The 27,103-nt window shown below is 39.3% G+C and overlaps 1 protein-coding gene and 1 long non-coding RNA gene across 2 annotated transcripts in view; one reads left to right on the top strand and one right to left on the bottom strand.

Moving 5' to 3' along the window:
- Nucleotides 1-14,149, top strand: part of HEPACAM (hepatic and glial cell adhesion molecule) — a 1,477,529-nt gene extending 1,463,380 nt beyond the window's left edge. The window contains exon 7 of the mRNA XM_044081198.1: nt 13,188-14,149. Coding sequence (XP_043937133.1) covers nt 13,188-13,493 — 306 coding nt within the window. The 3' untranslated portion in view covers nt 13,494-14,149. The remainder of the gene's footprint in view (nt 1-13,187) is intronic.
- On the bottom strand, nt 14,040-16,809 carry LOC122809592. Its single transcript, XR_006365929.1, has 2 exons — nt 15,371-16,809; nt 14,040-15,323 (listed from the first exon to the last, which is right to left on the bottom strand). It is a non-coding gene; the product is annotated as an uncharacterized LOC122809592 (long non-coding RNA).
- Nucleotides 16,810-27,103: the final 10,294 nt, after the last annotated feature.

Below are 27,103 nucleotides of genomic sequence, written 5' to 3'. Positions count from 1 at the left end.
CCAGTAAGTTAATGCTGAGAAGTAGTTGATGTCCTTCTGTCCTTCTGTTCTCCTGTTGCAGTATTCTTTACATGAGAGAGATTGCCTGTCAAGCAACCTGACATCGACCAATATACAACAGTCTTTAGTGCCTAGGGTGCATGGTATGTCTCACATAGTCTGCTATCAGACATAGGCTATAAAAGTGATGTACGCGCACACCATCCTCAGAACTTCTTTGCCACCAGACAGAATGCACCTGCAGTATGTATGCTCTGACCACCAAGGAAACTTCAGCTCAGATAAGTGCCCCATTGGGGAATCCTTTTCTTACTTTTGATAGTGTCTTAAGTTTAATGTCATCCGATAAAGGCAATGTGAATGTGGGCATCAGATTCCACATAAATACAGCCATCAACAGTGCCTTTTCTGTCTTGAGCCTTCACACGACCACAAGGCCTGCCCTATCTGCCAGTTGTTATTCCTGAAAACCTTACAATGTAGGCTTAATCCGCTTTCCATATACCTAGAAAACCAGCGACTAAAACTCCTCACCAAAAGGATGGATGGTCTCTCGACCTCAGAAGCTGAGTTGTTAGCGAAACAGAAGGCTAAGAAAAACAGGCTGGAAACCTCAGCTGCACCTCAGGGGACAGATGTCTCTCCTGAGACAATTACCTGTCCAGGGATTTGCTCAGGGATGGTGTCTGAACCACAGGCTGAATGGAGGTCACCATGGTACAGGATAGAAGCACGTTCTCAGAGGTACCGTAGACATAGACCTTGAACATCCAAGGGGAACCACAGCTCATCATTTCTGAAGGCCCTTAGAATCAAACATTATTGAGTGTAGGCCTAAGTCCGGCCCACTGTCACTCCACAGAATTGATATGCCCAGTAAAAAGAAATAGAAGACTAAGTATGCTTCGCCTCCTTCCGACCCACAGAAGGATTGACAAGCTTTCTCCCAAAGCATTTTCAATACTCTTATGTTTCCCAGTCCTGTATAGCCCCCTGGCCTGCTCCTTCTCAAAAAAGGGTTGGAGAAGAGTCATCTTCTGAAGAGGCTTCCTCCTCTAATGAGGAGTCTCTAGCTTACTCTACCCAGATTCCCTCCCACTAGACTGTGCCTCCCCTGAGGAAGATTCTAATGGGATGGATTCTTCAGTAGAAGATATTTCTTTCAGTGACCTTTTGACCAGGATGCAAGAAGATTTCAAGTGGGAAAGCATTGAAATGATAGACATTCAAAAATATTACTATAACCTACTGCAAGTGGACACTCCCATTCCCTCTGCTATTCCCCCTATCCTTCCAGCCTTCTTAGATGCTTTTGCATCCTCTAGAAAGACTCCTGACTTACATCCCCTGGCCCCTAAGTAACCAGACAGATTTTATAAGGTGCTTGCAGATTTTAAGTACTTATTCAAGCACCTTCAGCTGACCCATTGGTCATCACTGTGTCCTCACTGTGTCCTCTGACATTCCATCAAGACTTCTTCCCTCTACCTCCCTGCTATCTTCTGACAAGGACAACAGGCATCTGGAGAGACTGGGCAATAAAGTTTATACTTTCACCAATGTTACATGTAGAGCAATAAACTAAACTACCAAACCCATATAATAAAATACTTATTAGAGCTTTTGTCACAACTGTCTAAAATAATCTCTGAACTGCCCAAATTAGAGAATAAGACTCTAGCTACATACCTGCTGGCTACTACCTCCCAGGTCACTAGACACACAATCAAATGTAGCTATGATGCTGTAGAGGATTCCACTAGGGCAGCTGCCTCTGGGTCTGTCCTTGGGAGATTCACTTGGCTTAGACAACCCTTGCTAAAGGATATTAAATCCAAATTGATGGATGCTCCCCTGGACAATGAAGCCCTGTTTGGCTCTGTGCCTGTGGAACTCTTCAAAACATTTCAGGAAAACAGTAAGGAGATGAAAGATCTAAAATACCTCAGTCCCAAAATTCCAGAGGAATTACCCTTCTAAATCAGCCTTTGTCAGGAGGCAATCCAGACCAGCTCAACCCAAGATGAAGAGACCTGGAAAGATGAAACAATCCTTTTGGACCTCACAACAGACAGTACTGTTGGCCAACAGGGTGCTGGCAGAAATTGGACTACTGTTGGCCGAAGGAGGAGAAGAGGGGTAAGGCATGCCCGAAGGCAGGTAAAGGCTAGGACTGTGATAGTGAGGGTTGGAACTTTGAATGTTGGCAGTATGACTGGTATAGGGAGAGAGCTAGCTGATATGATGGACCGAAGGAAGGTTGGTATATTGTGTGTGCAAGAGACCTAATGGAAGGGGAGCAAGGCTAGGTGTTTCGGAGGTGGGTTCAAATTGTTTTATCATGGTGTGGATGGGAGGAGAAATGGCGTAGAGGTTATCCTGAAGGAACAGTATGCTAAGAGCGTTTTGGAGGTGAAAAGAGTGTCGGATAGAGTGATGTTTATGAAGCTGGAAACTGATGGTGTAATGATGAATGTTGTTAGTGCATATGCTCCACAAGTTGGGTGTGCAATGAATAAGAAAGAACATTTTTGGAGTGAGTTGGATGAAGTGGTGACGGCTGTACCCAAGGGTGAGAGACTGGTGATTGGAGCAGATTTCAATGGGCATGTTGGTGAAGGGAACAGAGGGGATGAGGAAGTGATGGGTAGGTATGGTGTTAAGCAAAGGAATGCAGAAGGTCAGATGGTAGTGGATTTTGCGAAAAGGATGGACATGGCTGTGATGAATACGTATTTTAACAAGAGGGAGGAGCATAGGGTGACATACAAGAGTGGAGGAAGATGCACACAGGTGGATTATATCTAATGTAGAAGGGCCAGTCTGAAGGAGATTGGAGACTGTAAAGTGGTGGCAGGGGGAAAGTGTAGTTAAGCAGCATAGGATGGTGGTTTGTAGGATGACATTGGTGATCAAGAAGAGGAGGAGGAGTGTGAGGGCAGCACCAAGGATCAAACGGTGGAAAGTGAAAAAGGGTAATTGTGAGGTGGAGTTCAGGAAAGAGTTAAGACAGGGACTGGGTGGCAGTGAAGAGTCACTGAATAGCTGGTAACTACAGCAGAGCTAGTAAGAGAGATGGCTAGAAAGGTGCTTGGTGTGACATCTGGAAAGAGGAAGGAGGACAAGGAGACCTGGTGGTGAAATGAAGAAGTACAGGAGTGTATACAGATAAAGAGGTTGGCAAAGAAGATGTGGGATTGTCAGAGAGATGAAGAAAGTAGACAAGAATATAAGGAGATGAGGTGCATGCCAAAGAGAGAGGGGGTGAAGGCTAAGGATAAGGAGTATGAAGAGTTGTATGAAAGGTTGGACACTAAGGAGGGAGAAAAGGACCTGTACTAATTGGCTAGATAGAGGGACCGAGCTAGTAAAGATGTGCAGCAGGTAAGGGTGATAAAGGATAATGAGGGAAACATACTCACAAGCGAGGAGAGTGTGTTGAGCAGATGGAAAGAGTTCTTTGAGGGGCTGATGAATGAAGAGAATGAGAGGGAGAGAAGGTTTGATGATGTGCAGATAGTAACTCATGAAGTGCAGTGGATTAGCAAGGAGGAAGTAAGGATAGCTATGAAGAGGATGAAGAATGGAAAGACTGTTGGTCCAGATAACATACCTGTGGAAGCATGGAGGTGTTAAGGTGAAATGGCAGTGGTGTTTTTTAACTAGATTGTTTAATGAAATCTTGGAAAGTGAGAGGATGCCTGAGGTATGAAGAAAAAGTGTTTTGGTACTGATTTTTAAGAATAAGGGTGATGTGCAGAGCTGTAGCAACTACAGAGGGATTAAATTGATCAGACACAGCATGAAGTTATGAGAAAGAGTAGTGGAAGCTAGGTTAAGAAGGGAGGTGATAATTAGTGATCAGCAGTATGGTTTTATGCCAGGAAGGAGCACTATAGATGCGATGTTTGCTCTGACAGTGTTAATGGAGAAGTACAGAGAAGGTCAGAAATAGTTACATTGTATCTTTGTGGACTTAGAGAAAGCATATGACAGGGTGCCTAGAGAAGAGTTGTGGTATTGTGTGAGGAAGTCGGGAGTGTCAGAGAAGTATGTAAGAGTGGTACAGGATATGTACGAGGGTAGTGTGACAGCGGTGAGGTCTGCGGTGGGAGTGATGGATGCATTTAAGGTAGAGATGGGTTTACATCAAGGATCAGCTCTGAGCCCTTTCTTATTTGCAATGGTGATGGACAGGTTGATAGACGAGATCAGGCAGGAGTCCCCGTGGACTATGATGTTTGCAGATGACATTGTGATCTGTAGTGAGAGTAGGGAACAGGTGGAGGAAACCCTAGAGAGGTGGAAATATGCTCTAGAGAGAAGAGTAATGAAGGTCAGCAGGACTAAGACAGAATATATGTGTGTGAATGAGAGGGAGGATAGATGAATGGTGAGGATGCAGGGAGTAGAGGTGGCAAAGGTGGATGAGTTTAAATACAGTTCAGAGTAATGGTTAGTGTGGAAGAGAGGTGAAGAAGAGAGTACAGGCAGGATGGAGTGGGTGGAGAAGAGTGTCAGGAGTGATTTGTGACAGACGAGTACCAGTAAGAGTGAAAGGGAAGGTCTACAAGAGGGTAGTAAGACCAGCTATGTTATATGGGTTGAAGACAGTGGCATTAACAAAAAGGCAGGTGTCAGAGTTTGACGTGGCAGAGTTGAAGATGTTAAGAGTTGCACTGGGTGTGGTGAGGATGGACAGGATTAGGAATAAGTATATTAGAGGGTCAGCCCAGGTTGGAAGGTTTGGAGACAAAGCCAGAGAGGCAAGATTATGTTGGTTGGGACATGTGCTGAGGAGGGATGCAGAGTATATTGGGAAAAAGATGCTAAGGATGAAGCTGCCAGGTAACAGGAAAAGAGGAAGGCCTAAGATAAGGTTTATGGATGTGGTGAGAGAGGACATGCAGGTGGTTGGTGTGACAGAGCAAGATGCAGAGGAGAGGAGAGGAAGAAGTGGAAATAGTTGATCCGATGTGGTGTCCCCTAATGGGAGCAGCCGAAAGAAGAAGAAGAAAAGACTCCACCTCCTAAACAGCCATTTCCAGACAGGCCAGGGTCCATCTGACTACCTGGACCCCTTTACTCCCCTCACATCTCCCTTCACCTCTCCATCTCAAGCCCAGCCTGGGAAAAGATTATCCAAGACTCCTGGGTATGTTCCTAATAAAAGAGGGATACTTCATGGTCTGAGAGTCACTACATCCATTCAAGGGCGTTCCTCAACCTCCCAAACAGCAACTTCCACTGTTCCCACCAGTGTTTCAAACACTTCTGGATCAAGCCACCATTGAAAACATCCACACCCATCAAAGAGGAAAGGTATTCTATTCCAAGTTATTCCTAGTTCCAAATAAGGAAAGTCCTAGGAGACCCATTTTAGAACTCTTTTTTTCTAAACACCTTTCTGATGGTACCCTCTGTCAGGATGCAAACCTTATAAACCCTTTTTCCCCTCATATTACCTCAAGCCTTCATGGCCTTAGTAGACATAAAGGATACCTGTATTCATATTCCCATCCACCCCAGTAACAGGAAACATCTAAGATTTTTAGTAGCTTCTGGACATTTTCAGTTTTCTGCTTTGTCCTTTGGACTTTCTACTGCCTTAAGGGTATTCACAAAGTGCCTAGCACCAGTGGTTGCATTCTGCAGCTTGCTAAGCATCCAGATCTTCCCATATTTGAACACTCTTCTTCTCCAAGCAGACAGTCCAGAGTTGCTACAGATGAACCTCACTTGTGCAATTGGCATCCTTCTTTCTCTTGGTTTCACAATAAATTACCAGAAATCAGCCCTCACCCCAAACCAAGACCAGATTTTCCTGGGGTACAGGATTCAGACAGACCTCATGAAGGTATCTCTCCCAACCCAGAAGGCCCAGGAGCTCACTGCCTTCTTTCAAAGTCTCATTCCCCAGTCCCACATTTCAGGCAGGATGTTTCTCAAGACCGTAGGCTTTATGGCCTCTGTGATGATATGGGAAAGTGCCAGCAGGGCCAGCTGGAGTTTTTTTGAAGAATGATATGCCCTTTGAATATCAAACTGATTTATACAATATGCTTGTGTTACAAATGTATTAGAACTGTATGTCATCTGTCGTACTGATTTGTACAGATGTTTGTGCTGAAAATGTATTGGTGAGGGTTGCTTGTGCTAAAATGTATCAACAGTGCACCCTGCTGGAATGAAAAGAAATTTATATGTATTATTGTAACTAAATTAAATGAATATGTTTTAATAGAGGATACTGGCACAGCAAATGCTAACCAGCTAACGTACTTTAAGAAATATAAGGGAAATGTAAATCAGCTGTTAAACCATTAAAAGGCATCCCACAGTGCTGAATAGGACTGGAGATGCTGGGTCTGGGAAAGAGCCTTTGTTCATTAGTCCAGTGAAAAGAGAAGAGGCTCCAGTCACTGTCATAATTCCTGTCTCCAGCTTCAAAGGAGAATACTGTGAGAACCTAGAGTCAGGTGACCAAATGAGGTCTTTGCTGTAAATATATATTCAATATTTTCCTGTCCTTTTATTATTCATTATTAAATATATTTAAAATGTTTATTGTAGCTGGTCCTTGTAGAAAGTGTCTAGCCTTTGACAGTACTTATATTTATTTGGTGACTCTGTGTGGGCCACTCCAGAAGGCCTAGCCATCTTGGTGAGCTACTACCATTTGTATTACTATTACACAGTATAATTAGACACCCATTGTTAAGGGTCTAAGAGTAGCTGATTGTGGAGTGTCTGGTGGCAGTGATAACTATCTTATACTGTGGGCAGAAGGGGACACAGCAGGTAAATCTTTGCCAGCCTTTCCCAGGTGTGTGTGTGTGTGTGTGTGTGTGTGTGTGTGTGTGTGTGTGTGTGTGTGTGTCTGTGTGTGTGTGCGCGTGTGTGTGTGTGTGTGTGTGTGTGTGTGTGTGTGTGTGTGTGTGTGTGTGTGTGTGTGTGTGTGTGTGTGTGTGTGTGTGTGTGTGTGTGTGTGTGTGTGTGCGTGTCAGCTACTTGCAGCAGGGACACAAAGCAATGGGCAGACAGAGATGGTGCTGGAGGACTTGGCTCGGACACTCGGCTGAGGACCTAACCCTACAGCTGTACTAGTGGGGAGTCTTATTGGGGACTTAGAGAGAGAGAGAGATATAGAGATATCCAGCCCCCGGGTTGAGTGTGTTTTCTCTGTTTTCTTAAGGGAAATTGTACTTGATGCAGAGAAGTCTGCATCTGAAAATACTGAGTGGATCCCTTTGTATTACAAGTGCACATCCCTCTCCAATGTCAGTGGTGAAGAATCAAGCTCCTTGATTAGTGGCCATCACACATTGGTAGCAGTGGTGAGCATCACAGCTGCTAAGATCTTAATGCTCCTTGTGACAAAAATCCATACGAGAAAATGGCAGTGGTACCTAAAGTTGGTGTGGACTCAGCACACACACACCCACTGGAGTTCCAAATTCCACTTCTTCCCTGCTTGAAGAAAAAAATACATTGGTGGATTCAACACCTCTCTACCAATCCAGGGCTCCCACTCCATCCTCTTCCACCCTTACAGGAAATGTACACAGATGCTTCAGACACAGGCTGGGGAGCAGCCCTCAGTGCCATGGATGCACAAGGCACCTAGTCACCCTCTTAAAGAAAAGATCACATCAACAGAAAAGAAATGAGAGCACTACTCTTGGCACTTCAGGCTTTTCAGTCTCTGCTCACTCCAGGACCCTTAAAGGTCCTTACAGACAACATGACAATGCTCTGGTATGTAAACAAGCAGGGGAGACCAGGTCTTACTTCCTGTGCAGGCTAGCTCTACAGGTATGGGATCTGGCGGTCAAACTGAAAACACCCCTTCAAGTATACATTCCCTTCAGCATGAATGTTTTGGCAGATGCTCTCAGCAGGTCCAGAATATGACCCCATGAATGGATTCTTCACAGGGACATGTTTCTGGAAACTGTCCACCAATGGGTATTCCACAGGTAGATCTATTTGCTTCCCACATGAACAGACAGCTTCCTCTATTTTGTGCCAGAGACCCTCATCCTCTGGCCTGGAAGGTTGACACCCTCAGCTTTTCATGGATAGGGATGTTTCTATATACATTCCCTCCCCTGCTTCTCATCTCAAAAGTCCTTCTGAAGATTTGGCAGGACAGACCAAAAACCTTTGCTGATGATCCCTTTTTGGCCAAGACAGCATTGGTTCCCCTTGCTCCTGCATTTAGCCAAGGGCAAGTACCACAAGATACCCCACGGTGTGGACCTTCTCACACAACACAAGGGCATCCTCATTCACCCACACTTGTCAGCTCTACAGATGACATTGTGGGTGATAGGGCCTTGATTCTTTTCAGACACCTTTTTTCTGAAGACATGCTAAGGGTACTGCAGGAGGACAGGAAACCAAACACAAGGAAATCGTATTTATCCAAATGGAAAATATTTTCATTATGGTGTCTCTCATGTAATTTGGACGGATTAACAGTGGATGTTCCCACAGTCCTATCATACCTGTGTGAGTTGCTGGGCATTGGACTAGCTTATGCTTCAGTGAAGGTGCACGTCAGCCATTTCTGCCTGTCTGCCTCTCTCACCTCCCCTGGCTTTCAGGTTTGAGGTGAAACAATTCTTGAAAGGTGTCCTCCACTCAAGAGTCCCAGGAGACCAACCTTGCCTCCTAGGGGTCTTAACTTTGTTTTGGAAAAACTGACCCTGGCCCCATTTGAACCAGCAGCCTCCACCACCCTAAAATTCTACTCCTGGAAAACTATATTGCTGTCGGCAATCACTTCTGCCAGAAGGGTTTTAGAGTTACAGGCCCTTATGGCTTTCCCTCCCTTACTATTCTTCCATAAGGGCAGGGTTTCACTCTGCACCAACCCCTCCTTCATGACTAAGGTGGTCAACAAGTTATCACTGAACCAGGAACTACACTTCCACACCTTTTTTCCTTCTCCCCAAACCTCTGCAGAAAGAGTTCTTCACACTTTGGATGTATACAGACAGCTTCAGTTTTACCTAGACAAAACCAAGAGTATCAGGAAATCTGACAAGCTGTTTGCCTGCTTTAACCCTAAAGCCCTAGGACTCCTAGTCACTAAACAGACCATCTGCAACTGGATTGCTAAGGACATTGCCTTCTGCTATGAACACCATGGAAAGACCCTGCCCTCTTCAGTTAGGGCTGAGTCTACCAGGTCCATGGCCTCTTCTGGTGCCTTTTTCAAAGGTCTGGACACCAACTCCATTCTGGATGCAGCTGCTTGGTCTTTAGTTCATACCTTCACCAAGCATTACAAACTGGACATTTCTAAATCCAGGGCAGGGTTCACTAGGGTCATTCCTCATGGCTTCCTGGAAAGCTCCTCTGCCCCTACCTCCTCCCTCTCCTTCTTCTCATGAGCTTTTGTATTCTCCCTCATGTAAAGAATACTGCAACAGGAGAATAAAGGACATAGATTAGTTGTGTAACATCTTACCATAGCATTAGATGTTCTTCTCTTCTCTGTTGCAGCCTCCAACCCTCTACATTTAATCTTCCTTGGATGTACCTACATTCATACCTAGTTCTCAGGCGTTCTCCCAGGGGCACTCACTTCTGAGGATGGTGCATGCATACATCACTTTTATAGTCTATGTCTAATAGCAGACTATGTGCGACATACCACCCACCCTAGGCACAAAAGACTTTTGTATACTGGTCGATGCTGGGTCACTTGGCAGACAGCCTCCTTCATATAAAGAATACTGCGACAGAGAAGAGAAGGACCACTAATGTTATGATGTTACATAACTAATCTTTTAGGTTATTTTCAGTGATATCTGTGGGGGACTTCTGTTTCTACACTTACTACACCTACCCCCTCAAGATAGTAACAAAGCTCCAATTGATTTAATAAATGCATTCAGTAACAGCATTCTCTGTAACTGAGTTTTGTTTGCTTAAGGCTAAAGTATCCTAAGAGAGTTACATTTTTGGAACATCTAAAGTAGAGATTTTTGATTTGGCACTGCTGCAGATAATTTTGTAGACTCAATAAAACACTAAATAGTGCCTCAGTGCACAGCCTAAGAACCAAAGAAATGCACCATTCATGGTCCTCTTCAGGAAACACCACTTGCCTCAATCACCAATACACAAAATTTGATTCACCAATGTTTACTGAATAAAAGTATAAAAATCAATTTGTAAATTAGTTTAGCAGTTCAGCAGAATTAAAAATACAACCTGAAACTATTCCTGAATAGTTTCAGGTTGTAGTTTTAGTTCTGATGAAGTTCAGTTCATAATAATGTATGAAAACTTTTGCTAAACTAATTTACAATTTGATTTTTTTATACCTTTGTTTGATAAACATTGGTGAATTTTATAAACTCTTCAGTTAGAATGTATATGTGCATTCAATAAAGGAGTTTTTTTCTTACAAAAAATAAAACACCACCTCTGACATGTAAACCTGATTTATCATAAAAGCAGAATTTGCTTGAGTGGCTATCAATAAGTCAAATTATTGGCATCTTCCTTAAGTCAGGATTCTGTGACTGCTGCATTTTTTTAATGAAGCTTGGTTAGCTTTGGAAGGGCCTGAACTGAGTTGTAAATCTCCTGATAGTTTTATCTTTACAAAAGATAGCTAGGAATTTTAGACCTTTCATTTTTTTCCATATACTGTGTTGTAGTTTCTGTAGTATGAAAAGCTTCTGCAGTGAATTTGTTTTTATGAAATCCATATGACTTAACTGTGAAATGTAAACTGACCAAATGCAAATAATATATCTTATTGGAATTATCATCCTCTGTTGATTGGATTGCTGATTGCATCCATTGTAACAGTTGTACCAATAAGAAAAAAGTTTCTTCCTAGCTATAGGAGAGTTTATTAATGTGTGCATTTACTGTGACAGCTGCTGTGATTAATTGCATAGTAAATATGTTTACTGTTTTGTTAGTACAAGGGTTGTTATGGCTTATTTGTGCTACTGGAGCTGAGACTCTTACTGTAATGGTGCTAGTGATTGGGTATGAGAAAAACTACCTGCAGTTCATGTTAGATAGCCTTTTTATTGCTCTTTGTCTCTCTCTCTCTCTCTCTCTCTATATATATATATATATATATATATATATCTCGACCCAGCAAAATTAGATTTCTCCAAAAAGTAATTTCACAACTCCTTTTTTCTGAAAGTGAATTTATCCGAAAATGCACTTTTGCGTAAAAACGATTCAACGAACAGCAAATAAAAAAAATATATAACAACACTAAACACATTTATGCAGGGGGTCAAGCCCCCCTGCACCCCCCACAGCCCCCACACCCCCGCTACTTATATATTCTAACTCCGAGATTGCACTACATTGGAGAAAATGGAATATTCCCTTATCCCTACTGTGCCGCGATCTGCAACAGCAACCTCACTTGCTGATCGTTTAATTGTTTTTTTGTGAAAGTGCAATTTTGAATAAATGCACTTTTGGAAAAACTGAGTCGCAAAATTACATTTTGGAGAAATGTAATTTCGGTAGGTTGAGGTAGACCCATATATATATATATATATATATATATATATATATATATATATATATATATATATATATATATATGTGTATATATAATACCCAAATACTACAGAGTCAGTCAGTGGATTCACACTAGGCTTTGTACTCAGTTCTGTCACTTTTGGCATCTTCCTCTCAGATGTTTACTTTGACATTTGCAATGTCTGGATCACCAAGTTTGCAGATGATAACAAACATGGTGCAACTATCCTTTTCCAACTTTGGGAGCAGGGAAGGGGAGACATGATAGCAATTTAAGTGTTCTAAGAAAATACATGGTGCAACCTGAAGCCAGACAGAAGGTGTCTCACAGTTGATGTGAAAAAATATTTTCACGTAGAAGGTTTATATGCATGTTAACCAAGCTATGATATTAAAAACTGTCATGGTATTCAGGAGCACATGGAATAAATATAATGCAATTACTTATCAAGCCAAACTGCTACTGGAGCTCAGGAACAAATAGAATATTGACCAACAAGGAACTGATGCTGATGCATTAGCATAATGGCAAATAAGGATCAACTCTCCTCATTTGCCATTACTGTCTATATCTCTATTAACTAAGCAGTCAAAAAAGGTAAAAGTATGTTTTTTGTTAATGTTATGTATGAAAAGCATGGGAGAAGATTCATCATAACATCCACACTCTGAAAAAACTTGAGCCAAGTTACAAGATACCTGTCCTTTGAAGAAGAAACATTGCAGATAGTTATGAGCCTTTGTTGGACCACTGCCTTTCTGTATCAGGCCATGAAATGTAAAAACAAAATACCTGTTTGTTAACCATGTAGGCCAACTGGACACATAATCTCCTTTTAGGCAAAACCTGGGAGCAATGTCAGGTTACTTGACTTGCTCAAGGTCACAGAGTAGGCAAATTAGAGCTGAGGGAATTAAACCCTAAACTGCAACTACAGCTCATTATCTTAACCATATGCACCAATTGCCAGACTACAGATGTAAAGATATCTACCCTGGAATTTAGAATTGCCCAAGGATTTTTTTAAACTAAGTCATATTTATACACCTCATTTGACATTTATGCAGCCACAAAGAGAAGCTGCGGTGGTGGTGCTGCAGTAGCATTGTCGCCTCACATTAAGATGCTGTCTGGTTCGATTCTCAGCTAGACCGTCTTCTGCATGGAGACATGCATGAATGGGCGTACCTTCGTTGAAGGTTGTGCATCAGGCCTGGCAAGCCGGTACGTAAAAATTAACTGCCAATCATTAACGGACCGGAGTTCCACTGTGGCGACCCCTAACCGGGAAAAGCCGAAAGACACAAACAAGTGCCCTACAAAGAGAAAGGAAAAATACTGAAAAGAGCTTCTGTCTGATCTATTTCACCTGTAAGGTATGTGCTTCATGTCTTGTTATGAATTATTGCTTAATAGCCATTTATTCATTAAAATGCTCAGAGCAGTAACCGAGTTTAGAAAATCACTCTGAAAAGGAAGTTGTCCTATTTTTGATATATCCTAAAACATTTACCACATAGGTAATCTTAATGTGAACTGTTACCTTCACTGTGTCATTTTTTTCATTGCCATGCAGGGAATAATTGAAACTGTTAGGAATTTTACACTCAATGTATTCTCAGACTAATTATGAATTTTCTAATTTCAGGAATCCCCAGAACCTGAGGATGAGTTTCCAAATGACTCCAATAGTACATCTGAGCAGGGAAGTCCCCCCAGTTTCACAAGTTTAAGTGCCTCCCCTTCAAGGTCCCCTGGACCCCCAGCAGTATCTGCTCGCCGGTACCAGCACTCTCCTGTGCGATCACCTGTTTTAGCCCGAGCACACAAGTCTCCTACTCGCTCAGGTGGTTCACCTGCTCGATCCCGTAGTGCTACTCGTATAGTGCGGGCCACTGGAGTTCACGTAATCCAGGAACAAGATGAAGGCAATAGTGCTGAAATCAATGCCTGAAGCATCACAATGCCTATCAAAGCTGACAGAATCATGACATCAATGAAGTTTCTTAAAGACGGTGAGGTGTTGGTAGCCTACAATTTCAGGCTGACAATTCTAAGTGAAAACTGGAAGGCATTTGCAACCATTGCCCTTTAACTCAATCAAAACAGTTTTATGGCAGTTTCTGAAAGCTGAAGTGTTTTGTTTTGAAGAACTTGCATGAATATGTATACTTTAGTATATAAATTTCTACAGGATACTTTGATGACTTCATTAGCAGTTATTCTCTTATTCCTATTTCTGAACATTGGTGTTGTACAGAAAATGATTCTTCTCCAATATTAGTTCAAAAAGAATACCATCTGCAAAACAAAACAAAAAACAACAGCAACAAAAAAAAAAAAACACTAAAGAATGTTAGAAAAGAAGTAAACTCAACTTAACTTATAGAATGTGAATGAATGTAGATGAGAGAGGTATGTCTTCACCCATGACTTGTCAGTCTACCTTGTGTAACTGTATATTCCCTGTTCACATACAATGGGATGACAATGGATTCAAGTTTCTGTATTATGTACCATCAAACTCAAATTTAACTGACCCTAGATTTAAAGTGTTAACTTGATAATGATTAGTAATGATGACAATAAAAATAAGAGTACCATCTACAATTCAGGATGTACAAATTGTTTGCCCCCAATTACACCTGTACTTTTGTGCTTTATTTATTTATTTATGTTAACCACATTCTTTTTTTGTCTGCTTTACTGTTATAGTTCCAATAGAAGTAAAGAGTTGCACTAAAATGCTGAACATTTTCATATGTAACCTAATGGGTATTTTTGCAAGGAAAAATTACTGCATGTCTTACATGTACTGCAGTTTTGTCTGAATTATTTTGGATATATTTGGAGTACTGATTTCTTATATTTTAGTAGCAGCACATGTTTATATGATTTTTTAGATAAGGAATGCATGTAGGATTTATTTCCCTGATTAACTGAAGACAAAGTATTGAATTTAATTTGCCATAATATGGTTTTAACATTTTTCCACCATTTCCATTTAATGGCTGTTGCACCATTCATGTGTAATGGCTGTTGCATCATGCTTGGGTAATGGCTGTTGCACAATTCTTGTGTAATGGCTGGTACACCATTCTCGTGTAATGGCTCCATTTTTGTACAATGGCTGCTACACCATTCTCATGTAATGTCTGTAGTTCCATTCTTTTGGCAGCTGTTTGGCATTCTGTATGTCAACATAACAAAATTCAGTAACCAAATAAGAACATTAAGGAATTAAGTAAATGTCATGAAGAATTTAGAAAATGTCATGTATAGTTTCATGCCTTTGTCAGTCATATACTATGCACTGAGGTTGAACATGTTGTATAGATTATTTTTCTAATATTTACTTTTGATCTTAGAAGGTAATTATCTTTTCCAGAAACATCAAATCAGGTGGCAGGTTCATCTATTATGTTATGGTACGGTAACCAGAAGTAAGTTCAATTTCAATTTTTTTTCAAAATAGTCTTCCACTAAAGAAAAAATAGTTGCAACTCTTTCTTTCAAAGAGCACTTAATATTTCATATTTCAATTTTAAACTGCTTCTGCTAAGAAGCCATATGCCATTGAAACTTCTGGTTTGTTGTCACTTGCCACATTTCTTCTAAACCCTCTTTAATGTGTGCACAGTGTACAACTCCACCCCTCCTAGCTGCCACTGTGCATTCAAAAAGATTATCTCCGAGATCCCAGCATGCCATTTTCTTCTTGCTTTGAAGCTGAGCAGTGGCATCACAGCAATGCTGACACTTGTGTACATGCCTTCTAAAACACCTGCTACCTGCTGTTCTGGTACATTGTGTACATGCCTTCTAAACCACCTGCTACCTGCTGTTCTGGTACATTGTGTACATGCCTTCTAAACCACCTGCTACCTGCTGTTCTGGTACATTGTGTACATGCCTTCTAAACCACCTGCTACCTGCTGTTCTGGTACATTGTGTACATGCCTTCTAAACCACCTGCTACCTGCTGTTCTGGTACATTGTGTACATGCCTTCTAAAACACCTGCTACCTGCTGTTCTGGTACATTGTGTACATGCCTTCTAAACCACCTGCTACCTGCTGTTCTGGTACATTGTGTACATGCCTTCTAAACCACCTGCTACCTGCTGTTCTGGTACATTGTGTACATGCCTTCTAAAACACCTGCTACCTGCTGTTCTGGTACATTGTGTACATGCCTTCTAAAACACCTGCTACCTGCTGTTCTGGTACATTGTGTACATGCCTTCTAAACCACCTGCTACCTGCTGTTCTGGTACATTGTGTATTGATGTGGGGTAAGTACTTTGGCCTTCACTCAGCTACTTCCCATTAAGAGGGGTCTGCCTGCACCATCTCCCAGGGTGGAAAAGTACTCATCTTGCACTCCCACAACCAAACAACTGTCTGTCTATCTATTTAACTCCATTCCTGAACTTGGACCACCAGTGGCATGGATGGAAACTTTCTCCCTGTGCCATTGGGCTGCTCCTGCTACTTTATATTTTAGTTTGTTGTCGAGTTGTGTAGTTTTTAACTGGGAATGGCAGGTCTACAGACAATGAATACAACATAAACACTATTAATGGTACAATAGTAGCATTTTACTTTGATAAGTATTCTAGTTGAACTGATAAACCCAGAGTATGTTGATTAAGAAACGGGTGAAAGAGCATTCTGGGGTCCTGTTTCTATCTCTGCTGCTTAGGCGTGAGGAACAACACTGTGCTGTGGGTCACACTTTATCTAAGTAAGCAACATATTTTAAAGAGTACACTGAATAATGAATAACTAAAAGCATTATACTCTTGCTCTGTTAAGATGTACTGGGCTCAGGCTGAAATGGGTCCAATAGGATCACTGTTCTACCCTGGTTACCAAATAAAAAATAAAATAAAATAAAAATAAAATATGCATACCAAGTAAGAGGAAACCTAATCAAAAGAGATGTATCAGTTAGCCTATAGCCATAACCAGACTACACAAGACTTATATGAAATTCATACATTTTTATGTCTCAGACTGTAATCTGAAACTTGTATGATACCGCTTCACTTTTAGATTGTGTTTTAATGTGAAATAGAACTGCCCCCAAACTGTCATCTGATGAGTGAACTCCTTGGTAAAATCAGGCTTTATGACATAGACTCAGAACAAAGAATATGTTATAGCTCATTAAATGGAACTTTTTTCTTGTGAGCAGCAGTAATCATAAAACTGTGCATAAACTTTCTGTTGTAACTAGCTAGTCTAAGAAAAGCATTTACCTGTATCTTGGTTGAGGGAAAGGTTCATTGTTTTAAGGCCTCTTTTTTCTAGTTGTGGGTATACAACCCATCTTCCTATGAGGCATTCATAGTAATTGGCTTCCTCCTTAGATATTTTACTTTTTGTTTATTTCTAGTTGTCCTTGCCCACCCTATATATTCTAACCTAGCCTACACTTTAGGCAAGTCACCTTTCCAGCCCTCTGAATGAATGGCCAGGTCACCCAGGTAAACAGCAGCATTATTGTGAATAGGGCAGCACTATTTTATCTATCAACTTCTGAAAGGTGGCTGGAGCCCTATGTAGGTTAGATGGTAACAATGTGTATTGAAACAGACCATCCCAGTTACAAAACCTGTTTTCTCTTTGGTAGAAGGCGTGAGTGATATATGTGCCATTATCACTTCATCAAGGCTAGTGTTGTCAAATATCCATCCTTTCCTAATTTCACTATCATCACATTAATGCTACAAGGTTAGAAAGTTAGAAAAGAGATAAGATAGCACAAACATATCATATTAATATACTGAAGGCATAGAAAGAAGTAAAGAATTTTGCAGATATTGTAATCTGAAGTTTCCACAAAACAGAGCATTAAGTTAGACTTGGAAATCCTTTTTGGTTTTTTAAACTCTTTAATCATGTGATACTTCCATTTGGCCTAGGACTAGCAAAGAGAGGCTGCTCCACTCACTTTGTAGTTCTTCTGTTATGCCTAGTTTGAAGAAATTTTGAACAACTTCTTTTGCTAATTATTTCTGTGACTCTGGTACTCTGTAAGGTCTTAGTCTCATATTCACTCATGGGTGTTCTTTTTATATTTTGCTCTGTTAGTTTAGCTCACCCATGATTTCTTTGAACACACCTTTCTTTTTTAATAAAAATTTTCTCACTTCCTGCTCTTGTAATTTTGATAAGGATTGCTCTATTTGGAGTTCAGGTAGAGATTCCACAGTCTGTCTTGCACGAACTTCAGATTACAAGATCCCTGCAAAATTCTTTCCTTCTTTCTATGCCTTCAGTATAATAATATGATCTGTTTGTACTATCTTTCTCTTTCCTGCCTTTAGTTTCTTCACCTCAAATGGCCACCAATATTTTGCCAGATTTTTTTTTTCTTTGTGGGGCACTGCACTAATGCTAGTACCTGGTCTCCAATTCTATTTTTTTTAACTTGGGCATTCTTGCTAGAAACTTTTTTTTTTTTTTGCATTTTTTGGGCTTTCTGCATGTGCTAATTTATTATGGTTACCATCACCTTTAATCTATCCTGCAAACTAAGACAGAGTTCTAGCCCATTTTAAATAGTGTTTTCTCCTCTTGATGTATTCCTGTAGCAATGTAAAGCAGCCCTTGCTGATATCCACCATAGAGATGTTTGAATGCGGTAACCTCAGCAAAAACTTGTGGCACCTCTTTAATTGAAAAAATAACTAGGGTAACAAGTGGTCCCAGATTTTACTATCTGCATCAATGCCTTTCCTTAGCAGGGGTTTCAGTGTTTTTCAAACCTCTCTACTAATCCACCTGTATATGGATTGTACACTGATGTCTCTGACTGTTTGAATTTAGAGTACTGAAAGAATTGACACAGTATTCTAGCATAAAGGAAGTGGTTGGTCAATAGCCTTAGTATTAGCTTTGTGTAAGGATACTTCTGGACATTTGGTAGTATGGTCATTATAACTACTGTGTACTGAGATACATTGCTGGATTTTACTAATGGTATCTGTCCACAGCAATGCATTCAAATGGCACTTCTAGGATTGGGTGCAGTATTCTGGAATTCCAGATTAGAAATAACAATTCTGCTGCAGTAAAATGATGTGGAGACTTGCAGAGGCTGGTAGAAGAAATACTTTATTCAAACCAAACAGTTAAGCACTTTCATCCTATTTTTTACAAGGACTTCATCAGAACTGACTTTAACACATTCTGGACAAGAATCAAACTTTATCTAGTTCATTATGCTTGGCCAATAAAATCTGTCCAATACCCTTGACTTAGTTTTGTTCATCCCTAGGTGATGTCCTAATACATGTCAACAGCCTAGTTTCATTATGTATGTCCTACAAGGGTTTGGTACTAGTAATTGATGTACAACATATTCCTTCTCAACTTACTCTTTATAAGACATCATCTTTTATGCTCAAAATAGGGATACAAGTTAATGGGAATATCCTTTTTGGTAGTTTATGTCTTGATGTATTTAAATTATGATATTCCCATTGTGTCTTTAAAACTTTTAAAACATATTTATAAGTCCACAAACACAGGATTATTTTCTTGAGTAGTCTGCCTCAAGGTGAAAAGTGTAACTTTTTCTGCTAAAAAGACTTTTTTCTGCTAAAAAGACTGCCACTGCAGCTTCTGTTTTGTCTTCCTCTATAAAAAGTAAAAGGTTCTAAATAAAAGTCACCTTCTGCTTTACATTCTTGGTTATAAAAATGGGCTTCTTGATTGGTCTCCTCCTTTTAGTTTATTCTTCTCCCCTTAGTTTGAGAGTATACTGACTGTCTTACTTTCTTTTCCTTCCTTGTTTTTTTTTTTCACTGCAGAAGAATATTAGAATAAAATGTATCATCAGTTTTACTTTTTGTAGGTTGTTTGTTCCTTTATTTATTTTTCTGTTTGATGACCAGATAAGTTAACTGGTTGGCAGACTTTTTTTAGCCATGACTTGGGCATAGTATTGCATTATAATACACATAGGGGCACATAGATCCAGCACCCTAACACAGTAATGACAAAAGTATAAAATATATTTGGTGTCAGTGCTGTTCAGCTACAGACCACCAGTTTGATAGTAATACATTGCATATACTTGTACATCATGTGTCTACACATGGTTACTTATTGACACTTCTTACAATTAAGATTGATAGCCAACATTATATGTATAGACATAAAACCATTGCATTAGATTCAAAGCTAGCCATCATCTCAAAAGCATGAGCATTTGGATTAAGGCTTTTTCTTGGCTATCACTCAGTGTGTAGAGTTTGGTTGTTTGATTTGTAATTCTTTTTTAAGGGGGAAGGCACTGTTCTAACTTAATAGTTTGTAAATTTGAGAACTAAGGATTAGTGTTCTTTTCACTGACAAATTCCTCAGCAAAGAGTGAACCTTCAGTTGCATGTTTTGCTTTATACTATCCAAATTTGGGTCAGGACTCTACATTCTCCTACTTCTCTTGTTTTCTTCTGCACTCACTTTTTTATGAAAGTCCTCACTCAAGTGCTTTTCTTCTTCAAAGAGTCAAAGATTCTAAGTAAACTTTATTGTCATTTAGGACTACACATGTGTAAACCTAAATGAAATTACAAGTATCAGCTCACTATGAGAGTACAGAAGAAGCACATAATACAACAAATACAACAGTAAGACATATCAAGTAAAGGAATTAATGACTATGCCACAAGAACATAAGAAAAAAAAGGTAACCCCCTTATTCTGTTTTGTACTGAATTTTACTTCAGAATTGCTGGTCAGTCCTTCTTCAGTTACCATACTAACATCTCTCATAGTTTTAGGTTTATTTTACTCTATTGCTGAGGCAAGCTTCTGATAACAGGCATGAAACTTTCTGCTGTCTAACCAAAACTAAATTCTGGCTCCTTTTGTAGTTTCTGAGCCAACCCACTCCTCATTTTTCTTGATTTAGATTCTTAGAGTCCATCCCAAATTAATGTCTATTCAATATTTTTAATAACTGGACACATCAGCTCAGCAAGGTTTACAGTATGCTAACATTTGGGCAGGATATATGAATAGCAGCAAATATTTTTAGAAGATTTAATTCATTTAACTTGTATAGAAAATGATTTCCCTAAAAAATTTCAAAAGAAAAATTATTTTTTTTCGATATAATCAAGGGAGTCTCTGCTAACACATTTTAATGTTGATAATGTAATAAAAAATTTCTATGTTAATGTTTACAGTTTATGTAATAAAATGTGGGAAATTAGAACTGATTATTTCATGGAAAGGTTACAGAATTCACAATTCCTGAGCTGTGTAATCCTTATCATAAACAATTGAAAGGTTTTAAAACATATGAGAATGTACATTCAAATAGAAATGGTGAAGTAATAGCTATCTGTATACATTAGTCTTTGTTCTATACAAAAATGAGGAAAAAGTAGAAATTCTTATTATAACATTACAGGATATCCATCTATGAGGACTGTGTTATCCTATACAAGCTCCAGCTGAAATATTGTGCAACATTATGATTTTCTTATCTGCTTAGAGAATTTGCTAGACGAAACACCAACATCAGTTGACTGGGAAGCGTATTGTGCTAATTTTCAATTTTCATTTATTTTTGTTGATTTGCTATATACTAAGTGTTTTCACAGCTGGTAAGCAAGTCAGCATATGCAAAAAGTATTTTAAAATTAGCTGTTATCAACAAGGGAAACATAATCACTAATTTATGGTTGAACTGCCAGTTAGAAAGATCTGATCATGATTCTCCTTTGAAATAAAAAGCTATGTTTAAGAGCAAAGGTACTGTAGGTTAAAATGATATTATAATAATTATGATAATATGATAACCCTCTACTCTACTGATATAGCAGCCATTACTGAAACATGGCTAAAACCCTATATAAAAGACAATGAAATCTTAACCAAAGGTTACAGCATCTTTAGACATAACAGGCTAAACAAACAGGGTGGAGAGATAGCCATTATGTTTAAAGACTCGCTCAAACTGACCCTACTAAACTTCTCCACCCCAGTCCTTCCTAACTCCAAAATTTTAACTGCACACATAGAAGTTAACCCCCACAAAACAATAAGAATAATTGCTACCAATCTACCCTCCCCGGCCAAAACATATCCATCATAGAAAACCTCCTCTATTGGGCATCAACTAACTTCAACCAATAAACAATAATACTAGGTGATTTTAACGGTTTACTATTGAAATTGTGAATGGCACTTGGGCGACAGTCGGATAGTCAAATGTATAAGGTCGTAAACAAGGATGTCGAAGACAAAATAATCAATCTAGGAACGGTGTTAACATGGGTCGAGGTAGGTGTTCAGTATTATTCCCTACTACAAACATCTTCCCTACCTCGACCCATGTTAAAACCATTCCTAGATTGATTATTATGTCTTCGACATCCGTGTTTATGACCTTATACGTTCGACTATCCGACTGTCGCCCAAGTGCCGTTCGCAATTTCAATAGTAAACCGATTTTAACCTTGACTGGTTTACATGCTCCTCTGATAACCTATCTAACTTTATTAATCTTTACAATTACTCTCAAATCATTAATTCCCTCACTAGCATAGACAAACATAGCAAAAAGCAATCAGTATTAGACTGGATTCTAATGAATAAGTCTAACCTAAGTTACCAAGCAGGCTGCCTTCCAGATTCACTTAGTGACCACTCACCCACCTTTCTTCTCAGGAAATGATTGCATGAACCTAATAACATCATATTCAATTACATCTGCATCTTCCTCTATATTTAACTCTATGGTCCAGCAGTGTGACTGGTCACCATTAAAACATCTCCAGTTAGATCTTGTTGTACAATATTTTAACAAAACATTCCTTGACATGCTAAATAATGTAGCTCCCATTAGAAAGATATGAACCAAAACCAAACAACTACCTTGGCTAACTAAAGCCACTCAATTACTTCTAAACAAAAGGGACGGGTCCTGGTCACACTACCAAAGTACCAAAAACAAAGATTCCTTCACAGCATATCAGCAATTAAGAAATCAGGCTAAGAAACAGATAACACATGACAAAATATACTTTCAAATATGCCAAGAAAAACACCAGAACAACCCCTAAAATTTTGGAAATGTATAAATGACCTTCTAAACCCAGGAAAACCTTTGACCCCAGCACCAGCAACTAGCAATACCACTAAGTGTATAGCAACTCAGTTTAACACTCACTTTATTAATTCAACAGCCTCCCTCATAAGTAATAACTCCAACACATCCTTAACAGTATCCACTTTCACAGCTTCTAATCCCAACTCAATCTACATTAAGCTCATTCTAAACAGTTATATAAAAAAGCTCCTTAACAAACAAAAACCCAGTTCTCTTGCCACAGATCACCTCACAAATGAATTTCTAAAACTAGCTGCTGCCACTGTCTCCTATCCAATATCTATTTTAATTAACCACTCTATCTCAGAACAGCATGTCCCTCTACTCTGGAAAGCATCATATATTATCCCCCTACACCAAGGTGGTTCCTCCACAGACTTCACCGACTACTGACCCATTGCCATTTTCTTCCCATTTGCCAAGATCCTAGAAAAATGGATTCAACAACTCTTCGACCACTTCCTTAGGAATAACCTTCTAGCCATCTCACAACAGGAATCCTATTAAGTGATTGAAGACACATTCTTTTGAATGCGCCTTGATCGAACTTAAAAGAACAAAAAGGCAAAATAGCGAAGTGGCTTTTAAGTGAATTCTTTCCCTGGGAAAGAATTTGCTTAGCCGCTTTGTTACTTTGTCATTTTCGGCACTGTAGTGTGATCTTGGAGTTGATATATTTAAGTAGGGGGTGGGGGGGGGCAAAGCCCCCCACTTTATGTATTGTTTTAATTTTTTTTTTTTTTTGGAACAGCGATTTTTTTCCCTGGGAAACAAACTGCTGTTTTGAGTGTTCGGGATTGAAAGCTTTCACTTACATAGGGTCAATAAATCAGCGTTCACTTTTTTAAGCATTCATTGATTTAATATAGACCCTCACAACATAGCTTCTGTCCCAAACACAGTACTAATACTGCTCTACTTAGTTTCACTAATACTGTAAACCTCTTCAGAAATAAAGGTCAACTAGTCTCCTCTATTTTTCTCAATATATTCAAAGCTTTTGATACAGTCTCACACCAAATTCTTCTAAACAAGCTTTCTGAATATGCTACTCTGAAAGTGTCAACGCCAGGAAGCTTAACTTAGACTTGCTGCAGCTCCCTGTTTATTTGAATAAAAAAACCTTTCTCAATAGACTGCTAATTGGAGTTATTGCTGCAAAGTTCAGATTTCAGCTGATGGTGCACTCTTTATTTTTTTTTTTAATGACTCTGACTTTTGAATAAGAGTGCTTTACCTGGCAGATTGTGTTCTTTTTTCAGTTTCTGAATATGCTACCTTTTCAATTGACAGCAGTCTACCAAATGGGAAAATAAACTCTCCCACCTTCTACCAATCTCTATTGGAATACCCCAGTGATCCATCCTTGGAACCCTACTCTTCATCTTATTTACCAATAACCTCACTTCCTCTACTCAGCTTGCTTCCATTTTTCAATACACTGATGACACCTCTCTTATCTGCTCTGCCCCTACATTACAGGAATTCCAAGATAAAATGCAAAAATCGCTACAAGACATTGAAAGCTATCTCTCTAACCATGAGCAAATACTAAACCCTAACAAAACTAAGCTGATGGTTTTTGGTTACAATAAAACTATAAATAATCCACCCCTATCTCCATCTTCTCCTCAAAATTTAACCAGTTAGTCAAACTAAATTACTAGGAATAAAAATAGATGATTGTCTAAAATTCCATAAACACATATCCCTGATAATTAAAAATGTTCACTGCAAACTTGGCTCACTCTACAGGGCTAAACCTTTTCTAACCAACAATGCCAGACTAGCTACTGCCAGATCCCACCTTCTATACCCTCCTTTACTGCTCCTAAATCTTTACCAACCTGCGCAAAACCAACTTAAACAACCTAGAAAGCTGCTATAACAAAACAGTTAAATTTGCCATTAACTTACCCTATAAGTCTCACCACTGTTACACCCTTCATCATCTCAAATGGATTGAACTACCTAGCTTATTATCTCTTAACCAACTAACCACTGCTCACAGTATAATCCACAAACCCAGCTGTCCTGCCCTGATTCATCTAGTTCAACAAAACTCTATCACTAAATCTCTTAGATCATCTGGCAAATTAATTCTAAAGGTAACTAAATCTAATAACTTCTACAGAGACTCCCTCTACTCAAACAAAATATCCAAAACCTGAAACTCACTCTCCCAACACATTCTAAAAAACCCAGACAGTCACAAGTTCAATGTACTCCTAAAAGAACACTTTACTAAACACTGACTATGCTCTTGTACAGTCCCAGGATAATTCCTACTACCTGCTGTTACTTACTCTACCTGTAACAGAGTATATACTTGTGATGCCACAGCACTGGACCAATAATCAAGGAGCCTCAATCCACACCACTGGCAAAAGCTAGGGGATGTACACATTGGGAGGATGATAAGTACAATTTCCTTTAAGAGCACACAGAGTTCACAGTCAGTCTGGGGCTGGTTTCTCCCTCTTTCTCCAGATCCCCAGTAAGACTCCCCACTGGCACAGTTATAGTGCTAAGACCTCCAGCACCCTCTCTGTCCAACCACTGCTTTGTGTCCCTGTCCAGGTAACTGACACACACACACACACACACACACACACACACACACACACACACACACACACACACACACACACACACACACACTTTGAGATCTGATTTGTACACAAACACATACATGGGAAAGGCTGGTACAGGTTTACTAGCTATGCCCCCTTCTACCCAGACTATAAGGTAGTTCTAGCTGCCACCAGCCAACTCTTTATTAGCTACTCTAAGGTCCTTAGCAAAGGGTGTCCAATCCTACTGTGTAATGTTACTATAAATCAAAATGGAAGTCTGACCAAGACTTGCAAGGCTATTTAGGAGTGGTCTGTACAGTGTCACCAAATACATATGCAAGTACTCTAAGAGCTTAAATATGTCTCACAAATATCAGCCACAATGATAGGTTTAAATATATTTAATAATAAATAATAACAGAACAAGACAATACTCAGTACATCAACACAGTAACTTTAGAGTTCAAAATCACAGGAAATATTTGAAAACAGCATTGCAGGACAGTCTCAAATAAATACAGAAAACATCTAAACTAATCTTTACTATATTCCTATTTATATCTAAATGAGATACTATGCCCTAAATCTTACTTACAGCAAGGCAAGTGCTGCTGCTGCTGATTATGATGAGTGGATGTTCTTGATAGGTCCAAGACAAAATACAAAATGACCAGTCTCGCTCTCTGAGAAAGTTCTTAAATTAATATCAAGTATTACTGCTAGGTTAGCTTGGATGGCATCACTTTTTGTCACTTGACGTCACTTCTGAGGCTGAAACAGAAACTAACAGAATTTAACATATCTGTGTAAAAAAATATATACATCTCAGATGTTTGCAGATCCTGAAAGTCATAAAACAATAAAACACTTTTACATTTTAAACCTAGTAATTACTTCTCTTTCAAGACAATACAAAAACTTCTAGCTCTTGACATTGCGTCTTCTACACTGAAACTTTGAGAGAACTTTTATAGCAAAATCGTAAATTGCAAGTTAACTCTTTTATGTTCTAGTTTCTACTATTAAAACATAGGTTATCTATTAAATCAACAAATGCTTAAAATAGTGAATGCTGCTTAATCAAACCTTTTTAATCAAAATGGTGAAACCCTGAACACGCAGAACAGCAATTGTTTTCCCAGGGGGAAAAAAAAATCACTGGGCTGTTTTTGGGACTTTGCCATTTCCTCCAATGTGGTGCGATCTTGGAGCTGGTATATTTAAGTAGGGGTGGGGGGCACAGCCCCCCACACTAGAGGTTAGGGGGGTAAACCCCCCACTTTTTTTTTTTTTTTGTAAGGAGCATCGATTTTTTTTCCCCTGGGAAAAAAAATCGCTGTTTCATGTGGCATTTTGCTGTTTTGATATTTTAGGGTCGATTATACAGCATTCGCTATTTTAAGCATTTGCTGTTATAATATAGACCCAAAACATACATTTGCACATGTCTACAGTTTATATGCATTTCTATTCTAAGTCAGCGGGGCATGCTGTGGTTGCATTTTAGCTCAGTATATAACATACAGTTCTATATAAATCATATCAATATTCATAAATGACACAGAATTATTTTACAAACTTCCAGATAGCTGGGCTGGCAATAGTCCCCTATACCACAATACTCTCTACCTTTATTCTCCTGCTCTCCTATGAATTCCTCTCCTCTCTACTCCTCCTGTAAAAAATAAACAAATTTATTTAATTCCAGTTTTTTGTAATTCTTCCAAATTTTTGTATTATGCTTTAATATAAGATGTAAATTATGTCAATTATATAATTTTGAATCCCACTACTCTGTCAATCTAATCCAGTAATTATTGTATTTACATTGTTGTATCTTGTAACTAATGAT

Source organism: Protopterus annectens, chromosome 8.part0, assembly GCF_019279795.1.
Source record: "Protopterus annectens isolate FY-2018-M chromosome 8.part0, PAN1.0, whole genome shotgun sequence".
NCBI lineage: Eukaryota > Metazoa > Chordata > Ceratodontiformes > Protopteridae > Protopterus > Protopterus annectens.
The sequence above is the reverse complement of the archived record's forward strand: the minus strand, read 5'-3'. Positions and strand labels throughout refer to the sequence as shown.